This window comes from Clinocottus analis, unplaced genomic scaffold, assembly GCF_023055335.1.
Source record: "Clinocottus analis isolate CAN_PGR_092001 unplaced genomic scaffold, fCliAna1.0.p SCAF_2, whole genome shotgun sequence".
In the NCBI taxonomy this organism is placed as follows: Eukaryota; Metazoa; Chordata; class Actinopteri; order Perciformes; family Cottidae; genus Clinocottus; species Clinocottus analis.
In genome coordinates this window covers 8,870,552-8,896,622 of record NW_027175931.1, presented here as the reverse complement: position 1 = coordinate 8,896,622, position 26,071 = coordinate 8,870,552, and the positions used below count along the sequence as shown (strand labels likewise).

Sequence of the window (26,071 nt, the reverse complement as noted above, 5' to 3'; positions counted from 1 at the left end):
CAGAGAAACAACTCTGTTGTCTCTCTGAATGTCTGACATTATGGATCTAAGACACAAATTAATCGTAAAAAATTGAACATTTATATTCAAACAAAACAACAATGTGCTGTGGAACAAGAAAAACATGTACAGTGGATATGGAATGAAACAATGATTGAGGTTAAAAGGACAACTTTAAAGTTAATTGTGAGGTTGTTCCACACGCAGTGCTTTATTATTGACTGGGGGATTATGGGAGAGGGCAATATGCCGGCTATCTCTGGGTCAAATTTAAAAGATCTAACTGACAAACTACTTGCAATACAAAGCAACAGCTCTTTGCATGTGACACAGTCTCTCACACTCTCACACACACACACAGCATTCACACACACACACACACACACACACACACACACACACACACACACACACACAGTACCTGAAGTCTTGATCAACCCGTTTGAAGCGGGCTTCCTCCCGGGGCAATGCACCTCGTCCAAAAATGGGCTCTAGATAAACCCAACGCCTCTGGATGGCATTCAGACTCAGCAGGTACTCGTCTAGGTCTGATAGACGAACCTCCCATAGACTGACCTGGACACACGTGGACAAAATAGAGTATCATCGGCGATGCTACTTCACTATGGATTTGTAATACAAAAATTGAGTGAACACATACTTTATCTTTCATAAACTGAAAGTCTGGGGACATTACTTTTCAAAAAATTAAAAATGAAGCAGTAAAGATTATAAAAATGTATTTATAGATGTTTTTGACCTAACCTTGTCTTGGAAGCTGCGGTAGTAGGGAGAGTCTTTCAGCGACTGCAGCAGACAGCGGTTATCTCCCACCTGGATGGGCACAGAGTGGTGATAAAGCCAATGTTTGCTAATCCTTAACAATTCGTTTAATGGTCCCAGTAGATATGCCTGCATTTTCTCGAAGACATTTGCGTGCCTTCAGAGTCCAGCCACCAAGTAGTCGCTTTTATTGACCTGAAATAATGATTTAAAAAATAATAAATACAAAAAAAGGGAAATTCAGCTGAAGGAGCGTTTCCTAATAATTCAAGGTTTTCAAAAGCCTTGCTCTGCACACTGACTTCTTTTTTGTATCTCATTAAACAGCATTATGCTGAGTCAAAGTCCAGCACTTTGGCTCACACCTTTATCAGAGGAAGTAATGGAACAACTTTATATAAATACAAAAAAAACATGGCATTACATCATTCAGTAAACAGTCTATTACCTGTTTCTGTAGTACCTTGCTTACATCAGACCATTATGGTCCCTGAGATAACCACACATGTTTAGGAAGGAAGTTCAGTAGCATCTTAAAATCAATTCTTTAAAAGACTCACCAGTGTCAACTGCCACAGTTAATCATTTATAACATTGTGAAAAATCATCTCTGTATCATGTTACGCTCTGAATTGTGACTAATATGTATTAAAAAGTACACACAGTGTGTGCAGCTAATTCGGAACTGTTGGATCAAGAGAGAATTTTTTCAAAATGGGTTCAAAAACTGCAGATTTAATTAATATTCAGTGGTGTGGCAAAACTCACAGCACGGGATCTGTAAAGCAAATCTGAGCTATTGGTCTTCGGTCCAATACAAATATGAAAATATTGAGTGCATTTAAACGTGTCTGTCTCTGCTTGCATTTCACTCTACAGCATCTTGTCTTTAGTTAACTAAGGCTCAAATAAGTTACACCAAAGACCACTGAAGCAGTCAAATCTTGGGTAATGTTGTGCCATTATATCATGTATGCAAATGTTTATCTCTGGGCCACCCGGATAGAGTCCAGATTATTTAAAACAATACAATCTTGAGATAGAAAATATGAAATGACTATACAGTCACACAAATCAGGGTCTGGCTGAATAGGAACAGGAAGAAACAGTAGTTCTTCAAAAACAGGAGTTCTTTAAAACAGTAGGCAGGTGCTTAGGAATCCCTTGGTGGCAGGCATGTCAAGTTGTCTCAGAGCAGTTAGTGGAAATATAATATCAATAAAAAAGGGTAGCACAACATTCTCATTTGGGTAGATGCCATCTGCATTGTGCAAGTGGATTATGGTCAAAGTGTGGCAATAAGTGTGTGTTTTGTGCTGATATACAGTGTGTGAGTCCATATCTGGTTGTTTCGGTGCGTTTGTGTGTCTACCTGGTTGACTATATCCTTCCAGTCCTTGATCAGGGTAAGAGTGCGTCGGCTGCTGTCTGTGTACTCCGTCAGGTTGAAGGTAGCTGCGGCTCCCCACAAATCCAGCTCCCTCAGTGCTTCTCTGATTGTCACCTCTGCCTGAGCACGACTGTTCAGGTCCTAAACCGGAGCAGATTACATGAAAATGTAAATGCAGCATGCCAGGAATTTAATGCCATGTACTGTAAATCCACGAGGAGAGAAACAACTTGGCATGTGCTGATATGAACTTCATCGTACAATTATCCTGGTTAAAATTGTTTAATTATACATTATGGTTGAATATAATTACTGAATCCTTCTGAAAAGAAATAAGAAAAATCCAATTCTCAGTTAAATCATTCCTTTATGTCCAACACCACAGTAAACAAGTGTTTGCATTGTAAAGTATATCAAAAGCAACACCTAAGATTGAAATGAGAAGAAAAAGGTTGGCTGTCTATTATGATTTCGTAAAAACACAAGCAATGCTTATATTTCATCTACATGACAAACTCTTAAGTATATACTTATTAGTATGTGAATATGTCTGTAACCGACAGTATATGGTCAGGAGCTTTTTCTCTATTACTCATACAAGTGCAATTTCTTATTTGCTGCTGCCTCCTAGTGGTCACAAATTGTGGTAATGTCGGTAACCATAAAGATTAAAGATTAATTTTGTCAAATCATAGCCGCATATTTAAAAGGAACAAACCCTGTTTGTAATAGCATACGTGTGCGTGCTCATACCTTAAGCTCCAAGGCCTTTTCTACGATGGTATTTGCCACACCGAGGATGTCCTTAAAGGTGAGTCTTTCTAAAGTTGTCCCTTTTGGAAGGCCAAGCAGACGGAACATGTCCAACCAGTGGTCTTGGGACAGGTGCTCCCCACGCACATATTTCAGCACCGGGACCATGTTCTAGATATGCAGATGAAAATTGGTGAAATATAGGATGTGAGAGCTACATTCTTATCACGAACAGTTTGAGCCGCACCATTCATCAACAGTTTTTCCAACACGCATGCTCTTTTTTGGTATAATTGCAAAATGTCTTCAGCACCATGTCATTTGCTTAACAAATTATGGATCCCAGAGAATAAACCCTTTTGATTTTGGTGATAATGTATCTTTTCTTCTCGTGCCACACACACAAAAACTTTTGATTGCACAAAATATATTACATTAACAACAAACAAAAGTATTTCACCCAAAAGAAGAACCCTTTTGATTTTGGTGATTGCTCTTCCATTATGCTTCACTGACTGATTTTTCAGGCTCTTAGTAGAGCTAAATTGTTGAGTGGAATAAACATTATGGCCTTTCAGCCTTGCTGGAGATTTTGAGTCGTGTTCCTTAAAATGACACATACTCAGACTGAAAAGACGATGATGAAATGTCATTCCACCGACTCAACTACTGTCTACTACCTTGTATTTGTCCACTTCGCCTTGCAGCTTAACAGACATGGCAGTCGGCTGCTCCAGCTTCCTAAGTCTGTCTTGCCACGCAAACAGAAATTCTTCAAACGCATATGTCTTACTCCTGAAAAACAACAGATTCATACATATTAAAGCACAATTGAAAACTTGTTTCAACTTAAGGTTTCAACTTAACCCCCTACCTACCTGAATGTGATCCAGTCCTCCTGGGCCTTTTCTGTAAAGCCTTGTTGCCACTCCTCATACAGACCCCACATCTGGCTGTACTCCTCCATATCTCTTTTTGTTTTTTCTGCCAGAGAGAAATCTGGAGAGTCCAGGTCAAAAGAGGCACAGTCCTCACTGAGGAGAGGAGAGAAGTCAAGTCTGATTGGCACTTCAACCAACAGTACTGTCATGTGATATTCAGGAGAGGCACTAATCATTAAGTATGATGTGTAAGACACACACTTTTTATTTATTTTATTGTTTCGTGACCTGGCATCTTGAATATGAAACATTGCAAGTAGGAGAAGTCTGGGGCATTAGGTGCTTCTGGCTGTAGTGACATTGGGAGGTGGCCATAAATAATATAATATAATATGTATTTCTTGTCATTTGAGATTTGGTCTACTTCAGTTAAAAAATAAATCTATAGATAACAGAGAGTGGTAAGCCAAAGGACATTAAAAAACAAAATAAGACCCTATTTTCCTGTATGAGTCTCTAACTTGTATTGTGTATCTGACTTATTTATCTATATCGCAATCATTTTATCACATCAGATTTAGTAAAGTTTCTAACAATCACATCGATATAAATAAATGATGATTATTAATGTAATTATTACAAGCTATTTTCTGGCCACAGCATAACCAAATTTCAACCAACCACAGCATGTTTTAAAAGGGTGAATGCAATGCACATCCTTAATAGCTATCCTGAAAAAAATAATAAATACAACATATAAAAAATAAAAACGTACAGCAGTTTACTGCGCACAAGCTCCAGCTCCTGAAACTCTTGCTGCTTGTCCCTGATAGTCTGGAGGCACGTAAGAAGAGCAGCATGATCACCAGTCTCAAGCATCTCATCTTTAGGCTTCAGCTGGTCCCAGCGGGCCTTAAACCTCTCTAGATCCGCCCTGTAGGCATCGATACGACCGGCAGCATTACTTCGCATCACTTCCACCTAAGGGAGGAACAGGGCAAGAGAAAGCAAGTTGCCCAAAAGCACAGCCAGAGACAGAAAGGACGGGTCAGTGGGGTAAAGGGGCAAAGGAGAGGTAAGATAGAAGGAGAAAAGCTGCAGAAAATGTGTGATAAGAAATGTTTTAATGATCAAAAGGTGTACGTTTGTGACTCACCTGATCTTTGATCATAAGCTGGTGGCTTTCCATGATAAGTTCCAGTTTGTCCCACTTGGCCCTCAGTGAGGACAGCGAGTCCAGGCCACCCCCAGCCACTGCTCTCAGTAAGCGGTTCTTCTCCTCAGCACACTGGAACTGAGGTAGGATCTAAACACATGCATCCAGTAAATTATTAGTTATTCTATTTCTATGACATGTCAGGCATTTGTCCAATCCCGTTTAGAATGACAAGACACCGTGTGTATCAAAATAAAATGTCAGAAATGCATGTCATGTTATTGACATTAGTGACCATCATGATCATGAACAAAAAAAGCAACAATGTCAAAGACTTTATTCTTTCAGTTTTTTGACAGGTAGGAAAAGGATTTGAAAATTGTGGCAGCATGAATCAGGGGGAAGGAGAACTTCAAGTATGAGTAATAACAGTGTTTAGAAGTGTGTTTGTCTTACTTCTGGTTTACGGGTAAATATCTGTCTATATTTTCCACTGGCCGCACCAATCTCCTCCATGCTCTCTGGTCGAGTAGACAAGGCTTCCGTTGACTCTGAAACAAAGCTATCTATGGCCTGGGTGTGCCCTGACAGCAAGAAGGAAGATGGCATGCACAAAGGAAAGGAAACAGAAAAGGAAAGAGAAAGTAAGACCAAAGAAGATGTCATTGGACCACAAGAATGAAAAACACAATTGAAACAAAAAGAAAGTTGAAAAAGAGAAAGATTTGGTTTGTGACAGGTGTAAATTAAACTAATAATGTTAGATAACAACGCAATGTTGATGCTGTAAATAAGTGCAAACAAAGTGGGGGGAAAGGGAAAAGACAATTGAGTTGTCCGTTTTTACCATGTATGGACTTCCTAAGTGATGAGAGCAGAATGTCAAACAGCCTCTGGATCAGGTCATCAATGACAGCTTTCACTGGCTCACAGTTGACTGTAATACAGTCTACTTTCTCCTGGCTGACAGAAAACAAAGAAAAAGTTCATCAGTGCCTGTGACTATATAAAATGCTAGTGAAAGCTACAAATCACTAAAGATCTCTGTGAGATCTGAAAAAGCTGAATCATAGCAGATTACCAAAATAACTTCCCCATGCTGTTGAATTGTTTCAGCAGACCCAGCTTGTGCTAATAAACACTGTTTATGTTGCTATGTGAGTGTGTGAGTGTTAAATGCTGAGGACCAGCTGCCTCTAATCATGTGGTCTTAAACACATTTATTGTTGATAGAAATCTCTTTTGCGTACAGCAGCTTGGTGCTAGGCGACTCTCTGCTGAGCTTGTGCTCCGTCTTCTACTCTTAACAAGTGATCTGCCTTTTAGATATACAAACATTGTTTTTCACATTGTTTTTAAAACAAACAATATATTTTGTGTTTATGTTCCTGTTGAGAGTTCATAGCTTTGTTATATTAACTTGTGTTATTCACGTGTGATGAATACCTGGGTAGACGTTCTGACTCCTTCCCTCTGGCCTTCAGGGCCTTGAAGTTTCTCTCCCAGTCTTGCACAGAATTCAAATGCTTCTCCACTAACTTCTCTAAATCAACCTGACCTAGCACCACCCACTCCTACAACACAGAGAGAGAGAGAGAGAGAGAGAGAGAGAGAGAGAGAGAGAGAGAGAGAGAGAGAGAGAGAGAGAGAGAGAGAGAGAGAGAGAGAGAGAGAGAGAATCATAGTGGTTGGGTGCAATGCAAAAACAGAAATCTGAATTAATGAAAAGAGAAAAAGATGTCTGGTATTGACTGAGGGATTTCCCCCTACTACTGTATGTAGATATGCTTGGCTTCACACAGAAGGGATATGAATATGTTGCGCTCACTATGACGATAGGTAATTTAAAGGGGAAAAATGCTGATAATAAAAATAACAGAGCTTCAGTATATAAATAGAGAAGCATGACTAATCCAAGTAGCATTCAGCAGTGGCTCATTTCAAAGCTTCAATGAGCAACTTCTCTTCAAATTATACATGTTTCTTTATTACATAACAGTTGACTAACAATAATCAGATAAATCAGGATTGGTATCAAAATACTCTCTTGTTCAGGCACCTTGAACTTGTGTTGTATAGCCTGCAGACGGCTAAAGAGGTCCTCGGCCTTGCTGAATATGGTGAGGAACCCAGAAGCATTTCTATCAATCATAACGCTGAAGATAAGCTCCTCCCCCTGGGCACTGACTCCTTTGAACTGGTTTGGGATTGAGATGAACCGCTTCATCTCCCTGAAATAGCGTGCTCGTACTTCCTCAAATGGAGGACGGAACTGCAAGCGGCCCTGCCTGATCACAAAAAGAAAAAAGGTTAAAAACAGACAGGCAAGAAAATAAATGGAGATATGTATGAGAATTAAGAAATTCTGAAGTCAATACTGGTTCAAGAAAAGGGTGAAAGCCCAAACTAGTGAGAGGGAGAGAACCCACACAAAATGAGTTACATGGCAGAGTTAAAAGAGATGGAATAACAAAGTACTGACTTGAAAGTGAGGTCTATGTGTATTTCAGGCAGGTTCTTGTTCAGAGCTTCTAGTCCCGACTGGTACTGGTGTTCAAGAGCCTTGTACAGCTGGTGGTTCCAGTGCTGACGCCATGCTCGCATGTCATCACACCTGAAACCCTAAACACACGTGCATATATTAGTTTTTCAAGGAAAGAAGGGGAACTTGTGTTGTACAGAAAAGAAAAGCTCAGCAATGAGCAGTAAAATTATTTAGTTTAATGCCTATTTACATTGACAATCGCAGGAAGCACAGAGGTCCCTGGGGGTTTCTACAAAGGTTTAATTGTTGTGAATACACAAAAGTAAATTTTTTTGTAAAGCTATGACGGCAAATACACTTCTGACTGTATCAATACCTGAGCCTCCAGAGTGGCAAAGCCTGTTCGGAGGTCCTGAAGGCCATCCTTCCACCGCTGCTGATGTCTCAGTAAGTCCACATTCATCAGTGTCACCACCTGGGAAATATACCAAAGGGTGTGCAAAAAAATACACAGCAAGACTTTAGGGTCAAATCTCAGATTATGACTTTAAAAGAATGTGCACGCAACAAATAATTTGTGTTAACTGCCTATTTATTCAATAATCTAGTAAAACAACTAAAGTAAAAAAAAAATCACATCTCATTCCAACCTTGTCAATGAAGTCAGTGTGCCATTTGCGTAACTTCCTATTCTCAGTAGATAGTTTCTCAGCAGCTGACTGCAGCTTGGCAATGTACATTTCCAACTCTTTGGGGTTGTTCCAGGTAATCTGGAGTTTACCACCGGTTTCCTTTGACTGCGAACGAGGGTTCTAAAAACAAAAAAAGGTCATCTCCACTCGCAAATCAACAGCTTTCAGTTCCTTGTTTTATATTGAAATTAAACTTTTATGAAAAATCAAAGTAATTATTACAACATTAAATATCCGAGGTAAAGCGAGAAAAAAAGAAAATTATTTCCAGCTGTGTGCAGCACCTTGATGACCTGTTCAAAGGCCAGGGCAAGAGTAAGCATCATAGGTCTCTGAGAGGGAATCATCTGCTGGTCAATGGTGTTGTAGAAATGGGCCACCTACGACATAGTAACATTTTGTTACAATATGAGCTTGCGACAAGCTAAAACAGAAATAATAAGACAGAAACAAATACATAAATGAAGAAATTTTAATGTGTTTGTGTGTGTCTTGACCTCCCCTCTCACCTGTTTGAGGACAATAGCTTGTCTGTAGAATTTGTCTGCAGTATTAGAAGCCTGTTGTATCTTGGCTGGGATGGGAAAGCCCAAGGCAGAGAGCTGCCTGACCTCCCTGAGCAGGCTGACCAGCCTGTCTGAATACTGGATTTTTAGCCTGCCGTCCATATGGTCCAGGTCCATCACACGGTTACTAGCCTGGAGACTATAGAGTGGGAGATAAATCTAATTAAATCCAATCAAACCAGCACCCATTCCAACAAAAGATGCCCTTGATCAATGTGCTAAATGAGGTAATAATGTAAATGGCAAAAAACTGCAGAAAGCACCACTATATACAGGACATGTATATGTGTTGCTGTCTAAGAAACCCTGACCTGAATCCTTTTGTGCCAATTAAAGTTGAAGTTTTCCATGGAGGTCTTTATAGATAATGTGCAAAGACAGCGTGCAATGATTCAAACCTGATTCCTGACTTTGGGTCAGCCAGTCCAGATAGTATATCTCTTGACCAGTCCTCGAACTGTTCCTGTTCATATGCCCTCAGAACTTCTAGTAGGTCATCACAGAAATGCAGGAACCCCTTGAACCCAGAAAGTTCTGAAAGCAGTGCTTCAGCTATGCGAACAGCGTCCTCAATCTGATGTCAGAATGCAAGCACAGGAATATAAAAGAGAAAGGAATCAGTACACACTATTATTTTCATTGTAATAAAAGATCAGTAAAAAGCTGTTGGTGTGTTTTTTGTCATTTTCATATGATCACGTATCTGTAAAATTATCTGACAAAAGCTTATTCTCTTACACATGGAAGTAAATGATGTAACAGGAAGTCCATACTATTTGGTGGTCAGTCCCATACACAGCATATGTGAGCATGTGCACATGCAAAGACAGACATACTCAGTTACCTTGTGTATAAGCTGTTGGACCCAGACTATTTTGTTGACCACCTCAGGGAGGTTCCTGCCAATGAGTGGGCCGGACTTGTCTCCAGGACCTCCATGGCATCGACTCTCAAAGTCAGTCTTCAGGCCTAAGGAAAAAAAGTGGAGAGGAGTCGAAGACGAGGAACAACTGTCTCACAAATTACTTTACCTACATCATACACACCAGTTAACATTTCACAATATATTGCTGTTTTCGGGACAGCTTGACAGAAAATTCAACTTATCAGGACATCTTACTGCTACATTTAAGCATTCTAAAACAACCTAGGAGAGAATGAATTTTGAAATGTGCTTCGATGGTCTGGACCAAGGGTTTTCAAAGTCTGACACTAGGCCGTCTTTGGACAAACTTGAAACTACTGTCTAAAAATGTATCTAATACAAATATCTGTATTATGTCTTTGTGTGCAGATTTCTCCTAATTTTGACTCTGAAAAGGAATGGGATTTTTAACTCAAACTGCTGCTCAGGGTTTTAAAGTGCCTTGACTGCCTGCATGAGCTGTCTGGCATAGCTGCTGACTTCACATTTGTGCATGCACCTGTCTCTTTTAACTCATGCAGTGTCATTGCTTCATGTCTGTGATTTTTGTAAAACTATTACTATTACATAAAATAAAGGTATCACTCTTCAATAGTGAGTTATTTTAGCAGCTACATTTAAAGACATTAGCACAGAGGATAAAATGTTGTTGTTTTTTACTGCTGTCACACTATCTCTGACACAGAAACAGAAAAGTGCTTTGGGGAAGAATTGTGTACCCTTATTGTAGTCTAGTAGTCTGGCCAGCAGGGTTTCTCTCTCTGACTGTAGCTCTTTGCTGATGGTGGGACGTCTGATCAACTCCTTGTGCTTTTGAAACACCTGCAACAGCTAGACCACAAACACCCATGCACAGGCACATACGGTAAGTTCCTCCTCTTAGCACACACCCACACAAAATTTTAACAACCTAAGCTGACGTGGTAGGTTTCACTACCTGTTGGGGGTTATCCTGTACGTCAGCAATTTGGCTCTTTAGTCTGCCGGCTACCTCCTGCTCTGATGGAGCCATTAGGCGCTCAAACTGAGTCACTGCTGCTCTCCAGAGAGGCTACAAAAAAAGCATACAACAAAGAGTCATACTCTAATTTAAAGAGGGATGTTTCATCCTTGCCTTAAAATATTATGTAGAAGATGCAACTTAAAATGACCAAATAACCATCATTTATTCTTTATGTTTGCAGTCAGACAGGCACTTATACACAGTATCAAAGTCAATTCAGGTTGAGCCAAATGCTCACAAGTTAACTATCGCTGTAATCTGTTGAAAGTGACACCAAGCAGCCACATACGAAGAACCTGTTCCATACCGGCCTGAATGGTGGCACTGAACTTAACAAAATAAAACATGAGGAAGGCTCAAACAAGCTCATTCAGAAGTCTCACAAACGATACATATGCACTCTCACCGTTTCCTCCAACTAACCTCAGTGTAAGGGTTGTAGTGCAGAGGGTTAAGTCCAGAGAAAGGTTCAAACACACAATCTGAAGTCAGAGCCTGCTGCTTCCCTCCGGGTAGCAGACTCAGGAGTTTCTCATGAACCATTCTGAGAGTTACCACCTGGGAGACATAAACAGGGCAAGTGTATTCACATGTTCTCTATTTCAACGGTTTTATTTCTGTTTGGTCATAAGCCTTGAAGGAGTCAACAACATAGCTTACAATTTGTAACTGACTATCTGACTGTGGCTCTAATTTTAGGATGCTGCGTATATGTGTATGGGAGACACATTCTAAAAAAATAGAGATCTTTATAAGCGTGATGAAGTGACAAATGCCAATGTCAGACCTCCAATGGAAAAGCGAACATGACAAATATTTGATGTTCCCACATGTATCATTTCTTCTACCAGAGAAATTACATAATGTATTGTAAAAAAGGAAAGAGGCATCTGTATGTATGTGTCAGTGTTTAAAATTCCCTGGATCAATCCCAATTGTTTTCAACCTTTCTAAACGTATAACACTTTCCCAGGTCAGGCCCGGTTTTAACAGGATCCTAGATCTATAGCACAGTTAAGAAAATATCTAGAGAGGTTACAAGAATGACTTTAACTAAATTGTATCTAAGATAAAAATCTGTACATATGAAGATAGAATGAATGTCATTGTGAGTAGGTTGCTTTCTGGAGAAATAAGGTGCCAAACTAGTTTCTGTGTCAATACATTAATGGTAATTTTCCTCTTTCTGGTTTTAAATTAAATATCAGGCGTAAATTCCATTTAAATGTGAGGTCTGCTGTTTTACAAAGAAGCAGAAACAGAGAGGACATGTATTTTATGTGACGCAAACAGTATACCACAATGTCATGTGATAAGGAGAAATATGCAGTGTCAAATAAGGCCTGTTCTCCAGAAAGTGCCTCCTTGACTTTGGATAAAATACATATGTTACCTCATCCAATCTTTTTGCAAGGCAATGAAGGGTTTGTGGGCAGTGCTTGTTTCCCTTCCAGGGGTGTGGAGCATGTCTCTTCCATACCTGCGGAAAAAAAGGCAATTAAATATGTTTTCGGCAGTTACCACAATCAAACCGATGATCTACTTTTATTTTATATGAAAATAGATTTTCAATCAAATTCTTTGTTTACATCCATTGGTGAAAAAGGTAAAAGAAAAAATACCTGTCCAGTCAAATGTTCACAGGCGACAACCCACTGTTCACAGATAGACACGCCCATTCTCATGTTCTCCCTCACGGAAACAAATGGCACCTCAAAAATGTTAAGACCGCTGAGCTTCCTCTGCACATATCGTCCCAGGGCTCCACCTTGTACACAAACAAACACAAAAATAAAAGACCGAATTGCCACATGTATAAGCTCCATCACAACAAAATACAAACACAGAGAAAGGCGTATACGTGAACAAACTATTTACCAAACCACTTGTCACATTTTAGTTGAAGGCAATGCAATGTTTTGATGTATGGTGTCAAGGCACCGAGTCAACATTATTAATAAATGATCTCAAGCATTTCAACATTTAATTATTGACATGCCATGTTCTGGTCCTGCTTTGAGACCGCTGAGTGTCTATCAAGCCTTTTTTTCTCAGCAGAAAGCGCTGGCAGGGCGCTTGGGAGCACTTCCTCCAAAGTGACGACACCAACGTCTCTCTGAAGGCATCGGACATTTTCAACTAAAAGCCCTCAGAGTTGCAAAAAAAAGTCAGAGGCTCAAAGTGCTTTGAAAAAGCCGCTGGGTGCAGCGCTTTCTCTCTCGACGGCCGCATCCACTCTTTCCTCATTGGGAAAAACTGAAATAGGACGCTGCTGCTCAGGGAAAACGATCTTAAGACATTCAGTCTCTGGAAATTAGGATAACTGTTCAACATGTCTATTTTTTCAAAAAACTTGGGGGGGCTTTGGCTTCATGTAATATGAATCCAGATAATGGGGAGCTCAGACTTCCCAAAATGATCCAAAAATATACATGCTAAATCTTGGAAATGTCTCTGAAACTCTTCCACAGCGCAATTTATAAGATATAATTGATTTCTAAATATATGACAAATGTGTTATGGGAACAATATTTAGGGTAACACATAATTTTTTCATGGAGGCATGGGTTTTTCAAAAGCTATTTATACTGTGTAGTATGTGGGAAAGTCAATTTCAGTTCTTAAAATATATGCATTTCATCAACAACCACAGTAGCTAACAGATCTTTGTAAAACAGAAGTCTTGACCCACAATGTAGTTAAAAAACAACATCAGCAAACATTTGTTTTCATTTCCTGGTTTTGGTTTGTGTGTGTGTGTGTGTGTGTGTGTGTGTGTGTGTGTGTGTGTGTGTGTGTGTGTGTGTGTGTGTGTGTGTGAGAGAGACAGAGTCCCACCGATAACATCCATAAGTCGGGCCATGCGTGTTTCTGGATAAGGCTCAAAATCAGTCTGCCTCCACATATCATCCAGAGTGTCTCTGCTCTGTTCCACCAGATCCACAACATCTGGCATAGACAAGCAATCGAGACCAGCATACTCCTGGAGGAAACACACATGGTTAGTAACCTGTTAAGATCACTGCAATTTGACACATCAGCTACTAAAACAATTCAGCGTTCAAAATAGTAAGTCAGATAATGTAAATGTTAAGGCTCACAATTTTAAAGTTTAAGTTAAGACTTAAAATAATGAACTGTACTAAGATGTAATGGCTTTCTTTTAATTACTAACTTATCTATGGAATCATTGCTTAGTACAGATACAGATCATATCTTCATCTTGTAATTCATGTAGCTACCACCTGGTATACATATAGAAAGAATATGTCGTAAATATGAATTACAACTTCTTCTTTTTTTCATGATCTACTGATAGATAAATGTTTGCATGCATACCTTTTGTATGAATTTAAATTGCTCAGTGAAATGTGTAGCTCTTTCTCTCATACTGCTCTTCTCCGCAGATTTAGAGAGATCGTCCCAGTACTGGAACTCATCACTGGGAGTCAGGATGCCTGCATAGAGGGGTTATAAGATTCAGTTCAGAGTTTTTTTTTGTTCCTTTTACCAGCTTTCCTTAAAAAGTGAACAAATGCAGCCATGGCAACGTGTAGGCCTATTTGACCAAATCACATGCGTGATGTCCCTTTCAAAATAAAAATAATTGTAAAAAAAATAATAAAAAATGCAATTCAGCGTCTATGATCCTTCTGTATGTACTTCGACCCAGACCTGTATATTTCTTTCTGCAGAAAATATATTCATGCCTACCGAGAACGTCTTCCTCCGTGCGGCTCCTCTTGGCAGAGGGCTGTGCTCCAGCCTGGCGCACCACTGAGCCCAGGCCAAGCTCCAGTTCACGCAACAGGCCTGCCAGCTTTGGGTCAAACGCTGAACACCAGCGCTCATCCTCAAGAGAAGTAAAATAGAGACACACTTTTTCAAGTTTTAGAAGAATATTCTTGTTTTCTGCTGCAGCCTTATTAATCTCCTAATGAAAAGCTTTAGGGAAAAACACAGTATTTGTGAACGTATCATAGTGGTGTTGTAATATGTATTTACAATAATGTGTTTGCAATTATTTCAAGTTTTTCTTTCTTTAGTCAAGGACAGATGTTTTTTTTCAAAATAATATGAGAAATATTTTGACTAATTCCAATTTGAAATGTGTTAAGAAATGTCCTCCTATAGTTGTTGGTGTCGTCCAGCAGAATCTTCCACTGTGGATAATGTTACCACCATACATCTTTCAAAAAGCATCTGTGGAATTATGTAATGCACAGATACCGACTCACCTTCAGCAGTACAGGTGCAAAGACTTGTCTTAAAGCCTGGTAGAGGGTGTTGATGGGAGACTCCAGCATAGACGACACAAGGAGGCTCTGGTGGAGGTTGTCTTCTGTAATCACCGTGGGATGCAGCTTGAAGAACACCAACACCTTCTCTTTACTGTCCCCCGATGCTTCAATCTGACAAAAAGAAGATAAAATGTTTAAAAAGGATCAGTCAAGTCAATTGTTGTGACACGTTATATGACCTGCACTCGGCTTTTAGTTTGATACATATAGTGGGAAAATGGGGGGTGGTTTAGGTTGGAATGTTTAGTTTATTTATCCAATTCCAGATAGTTTGAGATGAGGATGATTGCCTTAAGGGCCTGAGTCAAATTAGTGCATGTATGTAGTTTAATCCACAGGAGGAAATTCTAACATTGAAATGCCTTTAACATTTGTGTTACCTTATTTGACAAGTGAAGCACACTGTCGTGTCTGCTAACAGACAGGACAAATTCATTTCCATCGTCCAAGAAGTTATTGAGCTCTGGGCTGTCAAACAGGGACGGCGAAGGCTTTATCCCATAAAAGTTTCCAGTTGTCGTCAGGATAAACTTTTTCCGACCGTCATCTGCACCGTGGGGCATGGTCCAGCTGCAGTGATGTATTGATGCTGAAAAAGCTGTACAAACAATAACACAGTGAAGGACCAGACTTTGAGAGGGATACAGCCGCTCGTGTGAAAAACAGACTTTTAAGTCTTTGTTTGATGTCTTTATCGTGGCCATATCAGGCTTTGACTTTAGTTTACGTTGAACCTTACCTTACGTTACGTTTTAAACCAACTAACTGTGTACTCTGCAGATATAAATACATAGGATTAAGACTCCGTCAAACAACCTGCCCATGTCTTTGCAACAAACCAACCTAGTTCGTGGGTGTGTAAACATTTAAGAGGCGTTGGAGCGCTAACGTTACCACCGCTGGTATCGCTGCTAAACTTGTGAGCTAACTATACTAGCGTTCATCTTAAACGTGCTTGAGCGTTAACGTTAGCGTATAACACCAGCATACGTCCAGACAATCCTCTTTGTTTCAGCTGCCCCTTTAACGTCACGCGGGAAGGTCTAAAAATAGTGTTTATAAAGTTATGTTGCAGCATGAGCTAACTATAACTAAGCATTCGGAAATGACACCAGCTAGCTTGCTAACGTTAGCGCAGCAATCTCTGAATTTAAGGTAAGCATGTTAGCTCACGTTAGCTGGCTTGACTTCAACACGCCAGTTAACTAATAGAAACCGTGCTTGCATACCGTTTTTCCACCAAATGTTCCACTCTCGGAGCTTTTGGTAACTCAACTCATGGCGGAAAGCGATCTGTTACTAGCGCCCGTGTGATTATGCTTGCGTAGTTACCAGGTAGCAACTACGATCTCTTGTACCACATGACACAGCGGATCCTATCAGTGGCTCTAGAAGCCTACGCATTGTACTTACGCTGTTTGATTTTGCTATTCGTTGAGAATAGCACAGACAGGCTGTTTCGGCCGTGGTTAATCTAGAAAACTGTTTTCTTTTTTTTCTTTTTTAGAAGCTCAAACTCAATTGGTATTACTAGTAGTGCAATTCATTGACCATGTATGTAATGTGTTGTTTTAACAAAGACAAAACACAATTAATTTGCAAGCATTTGACAACAACAGCTAAGGTCATGCCAGTTTCTCATGAAACGTGTGACACATTTGTGTGTGTAATAAATCATGCGGTCAGCATTACCTAACTCCACACTAGTCAAGTCTATTTGTGTCATGCAGGGATTTTAAGAAATACTAGATAAATGCATTTAAATGCCCTCTTTTTAAATTTAAGATACTTGTAAGCTTTGTATGAATGTTTATAACTTGTATATTCATGTATTCTATCACTTAATTAGGTATTTTTTAGCTTGACTTCTCACAGTTGAAACAGGTTATTATACGAACAACATTAACGATGGCTTTTATCCACGTGTTCCAGTAAACCATACAGCCAGTCGTTTTTTATTATTTACACCCAACAAGTAAACATGTCTTATATCATAAGTCTGTCCATGAGTTTCATTTCTGTCACTGACCTTAAAGGAAAACTCTTTCGTCATACAGCATCCATAGACCCAACTGCACGTAATGACAGAACGAGGTTATCAGTATGATGGCCTTTATCTTTATTGTTGACTCATAGGATTAACAATAACACCAAATTTCCTCTGACACATTTCTCAAAACAGCCTAAACCATTCCTTGCTATTGCCCCTTGAACTATCAGTTGAATACAATCCAATTGTGTGTGCAATCCACACTCCTCCAATGTATTATTGCAGGAATATTCTTAACTAAGCCATAGTTTCCCAAAGAGACAAGCAGATTGTGGATACCAGTACCAATGGCAGTCTTTGCAGCAGCATGCAATGCTTTAAATTTACGGGTAAAACTAACAGATATATTGTGCATTTGTTTTAGTTTAGGGGAGCACTTTTCAGACAGGAAGCTACTGAAGAAAGCTGGTAGTGGTTCACGTGAGATGTTTTTGAGTTTTAAAGTCCTCCATATAATGAGAACTGCTTTGTTTAACTATTTTGGACATTTGGTTATGATACTGGCTAACTAACTCCTGAAAAACAAAGAAGAAAGGCTGTAGGGTGTAAACTTCATTGCATTATAGGAACAATGTTCTATAAAGCATTATTATCTGTTTTGTAATACATATGCAAGATTTATTCCAAAACTGATTAAGATTTCATTGTTACATTAAGTTTTTTGGGATGTCAAAATATGAATACCCTCTCATTGAATACAAAAAGCGTTCATCACATAACACCGGACAACAAGCACAAATATTCCAGCAACCTCCACAGCATACACAGTTAATGTCAGTATCTTCTGATAAATAGAGTAGCATACAAAAATGTGTTGTGGAAATAATAGGGGTAGTCCAGGGCAAATGAGAACAAGGCTCTACTTTCTGGGTACTTTTTGTCAAATACAAATTTGGTATCATACTGCTGTATTACATTTGCAGCCCAAAAAAGGATGAATATGTTTTGTTACCCTGAAACCATTTCAATAACATATGTATTACTGCATTGACTTTTTGCTTTCACAATAAAAAAGTATTATGTATTAGTCTCTGAAAAGACTAATTTAAACTGGTAACCACATGTTCTTCTCCGTGGAAAATCCTTGTTTCCACTTCTCTAACGTCACGCCTAAAGTCAAATTGTGTAATAATGGTTGACATTTAACTAAAGCAGATGAATGATTGTGAGCTCTTCTAAAGAATTCATACATGGTCAGGTGAAACTGAGCTGGTAAGCAGACAGGGACGTTCATCAAGCTTCCCGATGTCTTCTGTGACATCACTATAAACAGAGTGAAAGCACACGCATGAACTCACACAACCCTCACAATTCTGCGAAGGTCAACATCATCCAGTCAGTGATGTATTCAAAACAGTACGTCACAGTAGGAAGAACAGGTGTATATAACAAATTAAATGTTGGCTAAAATCATTTTCGCTGCTTCAGTTTCAGGGTCAGGCTGGCTGCCTGGGACACAAATCCATTCTTTGTAATAAAATCCTTGCGTATGCAAAAATACACAACATTTTTTTAAATTAAGACAGCCGTGTTCAGATTGACCTCTTAGATTTCTCACTTGATGACTCACTCAGCTCCAACCACGTGTTCATATTAAGAGGAAGTTAAATATTGTACTCTCCCAGACCGTCAAGGAAGACTCAGAGAAGCACAATGGTAAGAGCTTGCTTTGTCTACTTTTATTTTTTCGTATATCTCTTTTGAAAACGAGACATTTTATGGGTTGTCTGTCACGTTGATGTCAGAAAAGAAGACTCTCATTCATTTACATAAGTTTCTGTATGAAGAATAACTTAAAACGCCAGGGGCATGTGAACACAGAATAGTATGATTTAGCACCCAAGTAAACAAAACCACAGCAGACAATCATTTTTGCCTTGTCAAGACACAGGGCTCTCAAGTTTTGAAGACAGGCAGGCGTGACATATATCCCCCTGGAGCGGTTGACGGAGGTGGGGGAGTCGTTGACGGGGGGGTATTTACTGCTATCATACAAGTTGGGGTTTAGGTCATCAAGTGACTTGTGTTTAGGAAAGCCGACATTCCAGAATTGTGAATTTATAAACTTTTCCTGCAATAAGTCTCTCACCTTAATTTAATCAGTTTCACCGAACACAAAAATTTCTCTCATATTTTTATGAACAGAAACTATCTGACAGCTCCCACACTAGAGAGACGGGGAAGTCAATGTGAGAAAAGATTAAATGAATGTGTGAAACCGGAGAGTGGTATCGTAGTGTATCTGATCATCGAAAGGCAGGAATGTGTTTATTGCTTCGAAACAATGCAGCCGAGTAAATAGTGCATTGTATATCATGTTGTGTCATGTGGAAATCTCTGTTTAGATACAGCCTCACTGTGTAAGCTTAATTACTATGTAACTGTTGGTGTGGTCATAGCAGATCAAAGTTAGTGACACATAACTCACAGTCAATCATAACGCTCAATCAATCCTCTCTGCTTTGCTATATCTTTAGTTCATTAAAGGTTCAAAAATATGCCACAGAGTTGACATAATATCTCTCATGCAGCAAAGAAAAGCTCTCACAAAGAACTGAGAGTACAAAGTGTCATTTTTTTATATTGTATGATTCGTAACTTTAGTTACTGGTGTAGCAAACAGACACGTCACAGAAATTATGAAGAAATATATCACAGTCAGCACGGAAGAAGACATGATGCCTTTTGTTTATTTTAATAATTAGTCAAGAATGTCATATCTATTCATGTGCGATCCTTATTATCTGGTATCACACTAACAGAAAGTAGACACCAATTAGAGCACTGTTGTAGAAACACCGCCCTTGGGAATTTCCTCACATGTGGTTTCAGTTGGCAAAAAACACTGCTGCTTTTTATGAATCATGGTGTATGTCATGTTTTTCCCCCTAGGATTCCTTTATTAAATGTTGTTTTTTGTTAAAAAGTACTCAGTCTGTGAATTTGTGTCTTGGGCACAATGTTTCAATTAAAACAACTGTCCTAGTAAAAGTACTGGCTAAAAGTAGCCTGTGTAATTTATTTCTAGACTGTGTATGTATTCTTGAGTAAAGTGAGACTAAGTGTTTAAGAAGGCAGGTCATACATTTTGTGATTGGCAAACAGCTTTCATTATCCCTTTCCTTGTTACATTGCTGCCTACAAATAAACAATTCATAGACAGTTTTCTGCCTGAGATTTAAGTTGTAGCTGGCTAGTAGCTTCAAACATTATTATCTTAGACAACATTTGTGTACTCACTAAAACAGAAAATATGCAGAACCTTAACACTTGGTTTCTGTAATACCACATATATGTGTAATACCACATACTTTCAACACTTGGTTTCTGTAATACCATATACAAAATGAAAGAGGCACCATCTGAAGTGTTCAGGTAGGAATGTGCCCTCCTCCACAGCAAAATGAACAGGCTTTATCAGAATCCGCACTGGGACTTTCCTCTATCTAGTTTGTTGATAGATAGAGGAAGCATAATGTCAGGGTCGCAGACATTATTTTCCTTTGAAAGACTTTGTTAAGAGCCAGCAAGATATTTCACATAAGATTTCATTTTGTTTGCGAGTTTATTCAAGAGGCCGTGTTTACTGTCTGAACGCAGAGTTTGAGGTGTGCCCAACTTATAAGAATCAGTGGGGGTTTCATGGGAGCTGGCTGGGAGAGTGTTTTTTCTATCGCTGATTACTGTACACTGATTTAAAAGACATCAAATCAAAAGATAATCAATCCTATTTTAGTGATTGACTGACTTGTCTTTTCTATTTTCAACAGGCATCATGTTGCAACACACATTTTTTGTAAGTACCTCAGCCATTTCCTATTACTTCATGATTTTGAGCAGTTTAGATAACAATGTGACAATAACACAATTAGTTTATGACCCTGCGTCACTCAGCGGAGCTATTGCTGCATGTGTAATAGCCGGGTCATCAACTGAGCTTCCAGTGATAAAACACTTACGTAACATGAACCCACATTATCTAAAAGGGCAAGTGTACTGAGAACTGAAAGTGAAATGTATTGTGTCAATATTTCTTTCAACAACTCTCCTCACTCTGTTTCATACTAAATTCTAACTATTGATTGAAGCACCTAGATGCATTCAGTAGTATACTCATATGTTCATGCTGCTGAACTTCATGTAGGGTTTCATATTAATTACCTAGTGTGTACTTGTTTTAATAGTAGAGTCATGTCAGCTTTAGAAAGATTGACAGTTGGTGGCAGAGGAAGGCAGGTTCATTCAATATTTGCATGTGTGGCTCATCAAAATTTCTGGGCATAGGCCCAGCTGAGAAAGCAGTTTTTTTAATACCTATCTGTCAAATTGCGTATGCATGTAGGCATCTCATGTGTCACTGGCATTGCTATGCCCCAGGGTTACCTGAGTAACCATGTAAGGAATTTGTGTTTCTTCTTGTCTCAGGATCCCAATGCCTTCTCTCCAGCTGCTGGTTTTGACAATGACGTGGCATTCTGCTGTCACAGGTGAGCGGTTCTGTCATATCAGGGCCTTAATATCAGGTCTCTTGGTTTTATAGTGAAACAAGTCGAGTTATCCAACTCTGCTGCTATACAGAACAAAATTCACTTTAATTTGTGTGATTATGTAAGCTGGTACAAACCAATTACAACCAATAATAGCACAACATTTATCTCTCAATCAAATTGCAACTTTTAGGTGTGTGTGGAGTCACAGTCCTCTGTGGCCCCGTGTCGCACTACGTTCTAAGCTTGCACACTTTTTTCTCAATCTAATCAAACGTAAAGGATTTTATTTAATTCCCTTTTTGTAACTGCACACCGCTCAAATATTCTATTTCACTGGGGAACACGTCATCATACAGAAGCAATGGTACTTTAAGGCCCATAAATCCCGGACAAAACGAATGAGGCTAGTGAAGAAAGCAAAATGTGACAAGCTAAAGACACAGACAGTATTTTGTTGGTGGAAGATCAAAACTGAAACATGGATGGGACGGCCAAAAACATCAATACAAGATGACAATAAAAAAAAAGACCTGTGTATTACTCAGTGTAATGTCACTTTCGATATTGTGACCTTTAGATAATGTACAACATGAACGGAATTCTATTTGTTGTGTATATTACACAAAACTTAAAGGGAAAGTCGGCTGAAGAGGAACTGAGATGTCTCCTAATGTCATAAACAGAAGCTAAAAAAAACCTGAACAAAAAAACTTTTACACCCCAACAGCCCAAAAGTAAGAACTTTTTACTCATCATTTATTGCTTATGTTTAATTCAAGATGAAACATAAAAACGGCAAACCTTTTTGAACTGAACACAACTTTTGTTTTTTTCTTAATTGTATTGTCTGCTTCTCATGATATAGTCCACATGTCATTAATCAGTTCAACAATTACATAAACAGTGCGTACGTTTTTTAAAATTTAACTACATTTACAAAAATGCTTCTCACTAATACATTCTGTGAAACACAATTTGCCTGTATTCATTTAGACAATATCATACTGTTTCATTAAGGCTTTCCCAGCATGCTCTAACCCTTTCTCTCGCTTACATTGTTTTCCAGAAAGTGCTGCTTCGATTCAGCTCAGAGGGATGGTTGGTGGAAATGTAGTCTTCCACTGCGCCTTTGACAAAAAAAAAACATTGGCAATGTTGTACTTGCACAAGGGCGAAACATTTGTGAACGGCTACCATGCATTAGGAAATATATCCAATCAGTGGAATAACACCATAGTGCATCCTGACAAGGCGACAATACTCATGTACAATTTGAACGTCTCCCATAGAGGTGACTATGAGTGCTATATCCGATACAATGACAAAACGCAATTGGAACCTATTGTACACCTACACCTCGATATCACAGGTATGTATACAAACGTATTTGATTATATGTGTTTTAAGTTGTTAGGAGTTTTAACTTTAAATGACGGAATAATACTGTCTGTAAAGTACTCTGATCGAAGCACTTTGCTCATTTCTAGCATTGTAGGTGAAAATTTGTGTTTTCACCTGAAAGTGGTGAAGGTGAAAATTATTTGACAAAATCTAAATCGGGGTTAGCGCTTATCAAATACTTGCGCAATCTCAGATGATTTTGTTGGAATGTCAAAGGACAACGTCGGTGCCCGACATTTGAATAAAAAACATATTCACAATACCTAACCAGCTAAGTCTAAGAAATCCCTTACGACACAAGTATTGAACCTTTATCGTGGGAAAGGAAATCAGATTCACAGACCAATTTGTGACTTGCATTCTCCAAGCCCTTTTATTCAGGGTCTGAGCAGTCTGGAGTCCATCCCAGTTTGTCCTTTACCAAAAGTTGGGACATTTTCCTCAGGTTATCCATCTCAGGACCACTAGACTTAAATGCTTTCAGTAGAATAACAAAACGGAGGATTTGTCACCCTTCATACAGCAGACTAGGGGGCAACTGTTTGGCTTAAGGACTTTGCATTCGCTAAATAAATAAAATAACAAAGCCAGAAAAAAATCATTGCAATAATGTATTGTCTCAGTAAAGGAGAATTGGCTGTGAGTTTGTGATCTTGAGCTTGAGCTTGCTCTATAGGAATACCTATTACACCATTGAAAATGTGATTAGCTATATAACCTACAGTCCTACTACCTGACACTGCTGTTTTTTTTTCTCTGTCTCTTACTTCTAGCAAACTATAGCAAACCTTCACTCTCAGTCCACTGCAATTATCAAAACCATCCCTTTAGTTGTCTCGTGCAATGTACCTCACATGGCGGCTACCCAGACTCTGAGGTGACGTGGCACATACCGGGGAGTTCGAAGGTGGTGAACAACAGCAAAATGAGCTATCCAGACACCAAAACGTTCAACATCTCCAGCACCGCAAACGTCAACTGCTCCGATGAAAAGTTGACGTTTCTCAGCTGTTCTGTGGGCAACGTGAGCTCAGACATTGTCTCAGTCTGTGAGTACGCTACTAACTCAAAAAGACGAGTCCCTATGGTCTCGCCACCAAACTCTGTTTTAAACTTTTAACGCATGGGCAAGCTTTGGGAAGTGTGAAAGGCAATCAAAACTCCTTGGCATAGATCTCCTTTTATAGCCACTGTTAAAGGAATGTGTGAGGGTGTTTTTTGCATCCTTCTACATTCTGTTAATGTTTGATTTTCACAAAGTTGACAGAGTTTAAAGTTTGTGTTTCTGTGAAGTGATTCTAAAGCTTAAACAAAAGCTAAACAGCTGAGTGAGGACTATGTTCACCATCTCACTTTAGGATGTAGGCATGATAACATTTGCTAATTCCAAATAAACATAGGGGCATAACAATTTATGTGTCTGTCACTTGAAGCCATTAGGCCAAAAAATACTTTTATTTGTATTGGGGAGGAGAGATCTGTTACTCAGTGGAATAACTCTTGTGTACCTCTTATTTCAATAATTCTGTCCTAAAAGATGTAAAATGCACTAATAGCCCAATCCAAAGTTATTTTCCCACCTCCGTTAAATGCTAGTGCACTTATGGTCCCACTATCAAATTTGTGGCTTCACTGACCAATTTCCATAGGAATGAACTGAATGCTGCCTTCAATTCTGTGTCCTGTCCCCTTCATACAGCTATGCTACAGATGAGGCTCATGGGAATATCAATAGTTTTCAGATATTTGGCAAGTTTTTGACCAACTCAGATTTTGACCTATGATGGCATCATAGGAAAATTCACCAAAGATTATCATCTGGAGACTATGCATATCTTTAGCAAATCAATCTGTCCAATTTAAGTTTTCAGTATCAGCCAAAGTGACGGTCAACCAGCTCTCTGAGAGACCCGAGAGCCATATTGTTCAGTAGATCAGCTTATTCACACTTCTACCAAAACACTGCTTGACTTTTTCATTTATCATTATCTATTTTTGTATACTGTGCTTTAGTCTAAGCAAATACCAACATTATCTTTATTCTTTTGTATGTCCGAATTAACACAAAATAATTCAGTTTGCCAAAGATTTGGTCCAGGTTTCTGCTTCACTATGAAACAGTCTTAATTGGAATAATACGTGTACCTGTTGATATAACTCATTTAAATTCAATGATTTTTCTAAGAATGTGAAACACAAACTAAAAAGTTAAATTCATCTTAATTGCAGTTTGAATTTCAGACTTGGATATCTTAAAACCAGAGCAAACAAAAACCATTACTATCGACATGTACCATTGAGAGTAAAACGATTTTATGAAAGCAAATATATACACATTTATATATAGTGTGCCAGTTAATGTTTTAATAAACATTGTCCTCATCTGAAGGTACCCCCGAGGATCCACCTGATATTCCTTATGCGATGATATCAGTAGCCATCCTTGCCGTGGCGGCTTTCATTAGCGCGTTGGCATTCCTGTGGAGGTGGTATCGCAGGAGAGGACAGAGAAGTATGGACATGTATAAGGATTGTCACAATATAGCTGTGCTACACACATTTGGCATATCTGTTTGTAAAAATACAACAATGACAGCACAAATGACTAAGTATTAGAGAGAAAAACTAACAGTACTTTCTATGTTGGATTCCAGCAGCGGGAGCTGTGAGGCAACAAAATGGATCTCAGGAGTAAGTGGATGTTTGCAATTGCCAACATACAAAGTTCCATAAGGCACAATTGCAATGAAGACATTTTGAAATTCATGATGGCTAAAAATTATATTTATAAGTTGTACATCATGCCAAAGTCTTGTAACCTCCTATTTTTTTTTCCTTTCCATTTTCTCCAGCGAGGAAACAGCCCTCAATGAAAACACAGAGGCACCTTGAGGGCTGAATTTGTGAAGAGGAAGGTCCGATTATTTTTCTGTGACCGTTCTATGTAATCTAGAACTAAAATGCATTTGTGATAGCCATGGCAGCCAGAGGCAATAGTCGGTCACTCACAGATGAAATCCTGATCCTAACATTTTGCTGACACTCGTGACCTTTTAAGTGATCTTTTAAGTGTATTCGTCATCAGTATCCTTTCCACGGTAATTTACAGTGCGTCATAGAACTGAGAATAGGTTACTTCTCTAAAAAAAGACTTTTCCAATGGTTTGTGAAACTGTTGTCGGATACGGGAAAACC

General features: G+C 39.0%; 2 protein-coding genes across 3 annotated transcripts in view; one reads left to right on the top strand and one right to left on the bottom strand.

Moving 5' to 3' along the window:
- dync2h1 (dynein cytoplasmic 2 heavy chain 1) overlaps positions 1 to 16,262 on the bottom strand; it is a 93,351-nt gene extending 77,089 nt beyond the window's left edge. For both annotated transcript variants that reach the window (XM_068584228.1, XM_068584229.1), the window contains exons 1-31: positions 16,165 to 16,262; positions 15,316 to 15,533; positions 14,873 to 15,046; positions 14,349 to 14,487; positions 13,974 to 14,092; positions 13,473 to 13,617; positions 12,257 to 12,402; positions 12,028 to 12,114; positions 11,058 to 11,192; positions 10,569 to 10,682; positions 10,351 to 10,462; positions 9,551 to 9,675; positions 9,105 to 9,280; positions 8,650 to 8,845; positions 8,425 to 8,520; positions 8,099 to 8,260; positions 7,825 to 7,923; positions 7,446 to 7,585; positions 7,023 to 7,251; positions 6,410 to 6,537; positions 5,811 to 5,926; positions 5,420 to 5,547; positions 4,964 to 5,113; positions 4,583 to 4,788; positions 3,805 to 3,960; positions 3,607 to 3,721; positions 2,927 to 3,097; positions 2,156 to 2,314; positions 766 to 834; positions 422 to 576; positions 1 to 46 (exon numbers count right to left, since the gene is read on the bottom strand). The exon at positions 1 to 46 is cut by the window's left edge and continues 87 nt beyond it. In XM_068584228.1, the coding sequence (XP_068440329.1) occupies positions 1 to 46; positions 422 to 576; positions 766 to 834; positions 2,156 to 2,314; positions 2,927 to 3,097; positions 3,607 to 3,721; positions 3,805 to 3,960; positions 4,583 to 4,788; positions 4,964 to 5,113; positions 5,420 to 5,547; positions 5,811 to 5,926; positions 6,410 to 6,537; positions 7,023 to 7,251; positions 7,446 to 7,585; positions 7,825 to 7,923; positions 8,099 to 8,260; positions 8,425 to 8,520; positions 8,650 to 8,845; positions 9,105 to 9,280; positions 9,551 to 9,675; positions 10,351 to 10,462; positions 10,569 to 10,682; positions 11,058 to 11,192; positions 12,028 to 12,114; positions 12,257 to 12,402; positions 13,473 to 13,617; positions 13,974 to 14,092; positions 14,349 to 14,487; positions 14,873 to 15,046; positions 15,316 to 15,498 (4,176 nt within the window). In that variant the 5' untranslated portion in view covers positions 15,499 to 15,533; positions 16,165 to 16,262. The remainder of the gene's footprint in view (positions 47 to 421; positions 577 to 765; positions 835 to 2,155; positions 2,315 to 2,926; positions 3,098 to 3,606; positions 3,722 to 3,804; positions 3,961 to 4,582; positions 4,789 to 4,963; positions 5,114 to 5,419; positions 5,548 to 5,810; positions 5,927 to 6,409; positions 6,538 to 7,022; positions 7,252 to 7,445; positions 7,586 to 7,824; positions 7,924 to 8,098; positions 8,261 to 8,424; positions 8,521 to 8,649; positions 8,846 to 9,104; positions 9,281 to 9,550; positions 9,676 to 10,350; positions 10,463 to 10,568; positions 10,683 to 11,057; positions 11,193 to 12,027; positions 12,115 to 12,256; positions 12,403 to 13,472; positions 13,618 to 13,973; positions 14,093 to 14,348; positions 14,488 to 14,872; positions 15,047 to 15,315; positions 15,534 to 16,164) is intronic.
- A 4,069-nt stretch (positions 16,263 to 20,331) lies between these two features.
- On the top strand, positions 20,332 to 25,775 carry LOC137791168 (butyrophilin subfamily 1 member A1). Its single transcript, XM_068585924.1, has 6 exons — positions 20,332 to 20,360; positions 21,411 to 21,472; positions 22,542 to 22,844; positions 23,650 to 23,925; positions 25,266 to 25,388; positions 25,729 to 25,775. The coding sequence occupies exons 1-6, from the start codon at positions 20,332 to 20,334 to the stop codon at positions 25,773 to 25,775; spliced, it is 840 nt and encodes a 279-aa protein (XP_068442025.1).
- The last annotated feature ends 296 nt before the right edge of the window (positions 25,776 to 26,071 follow it).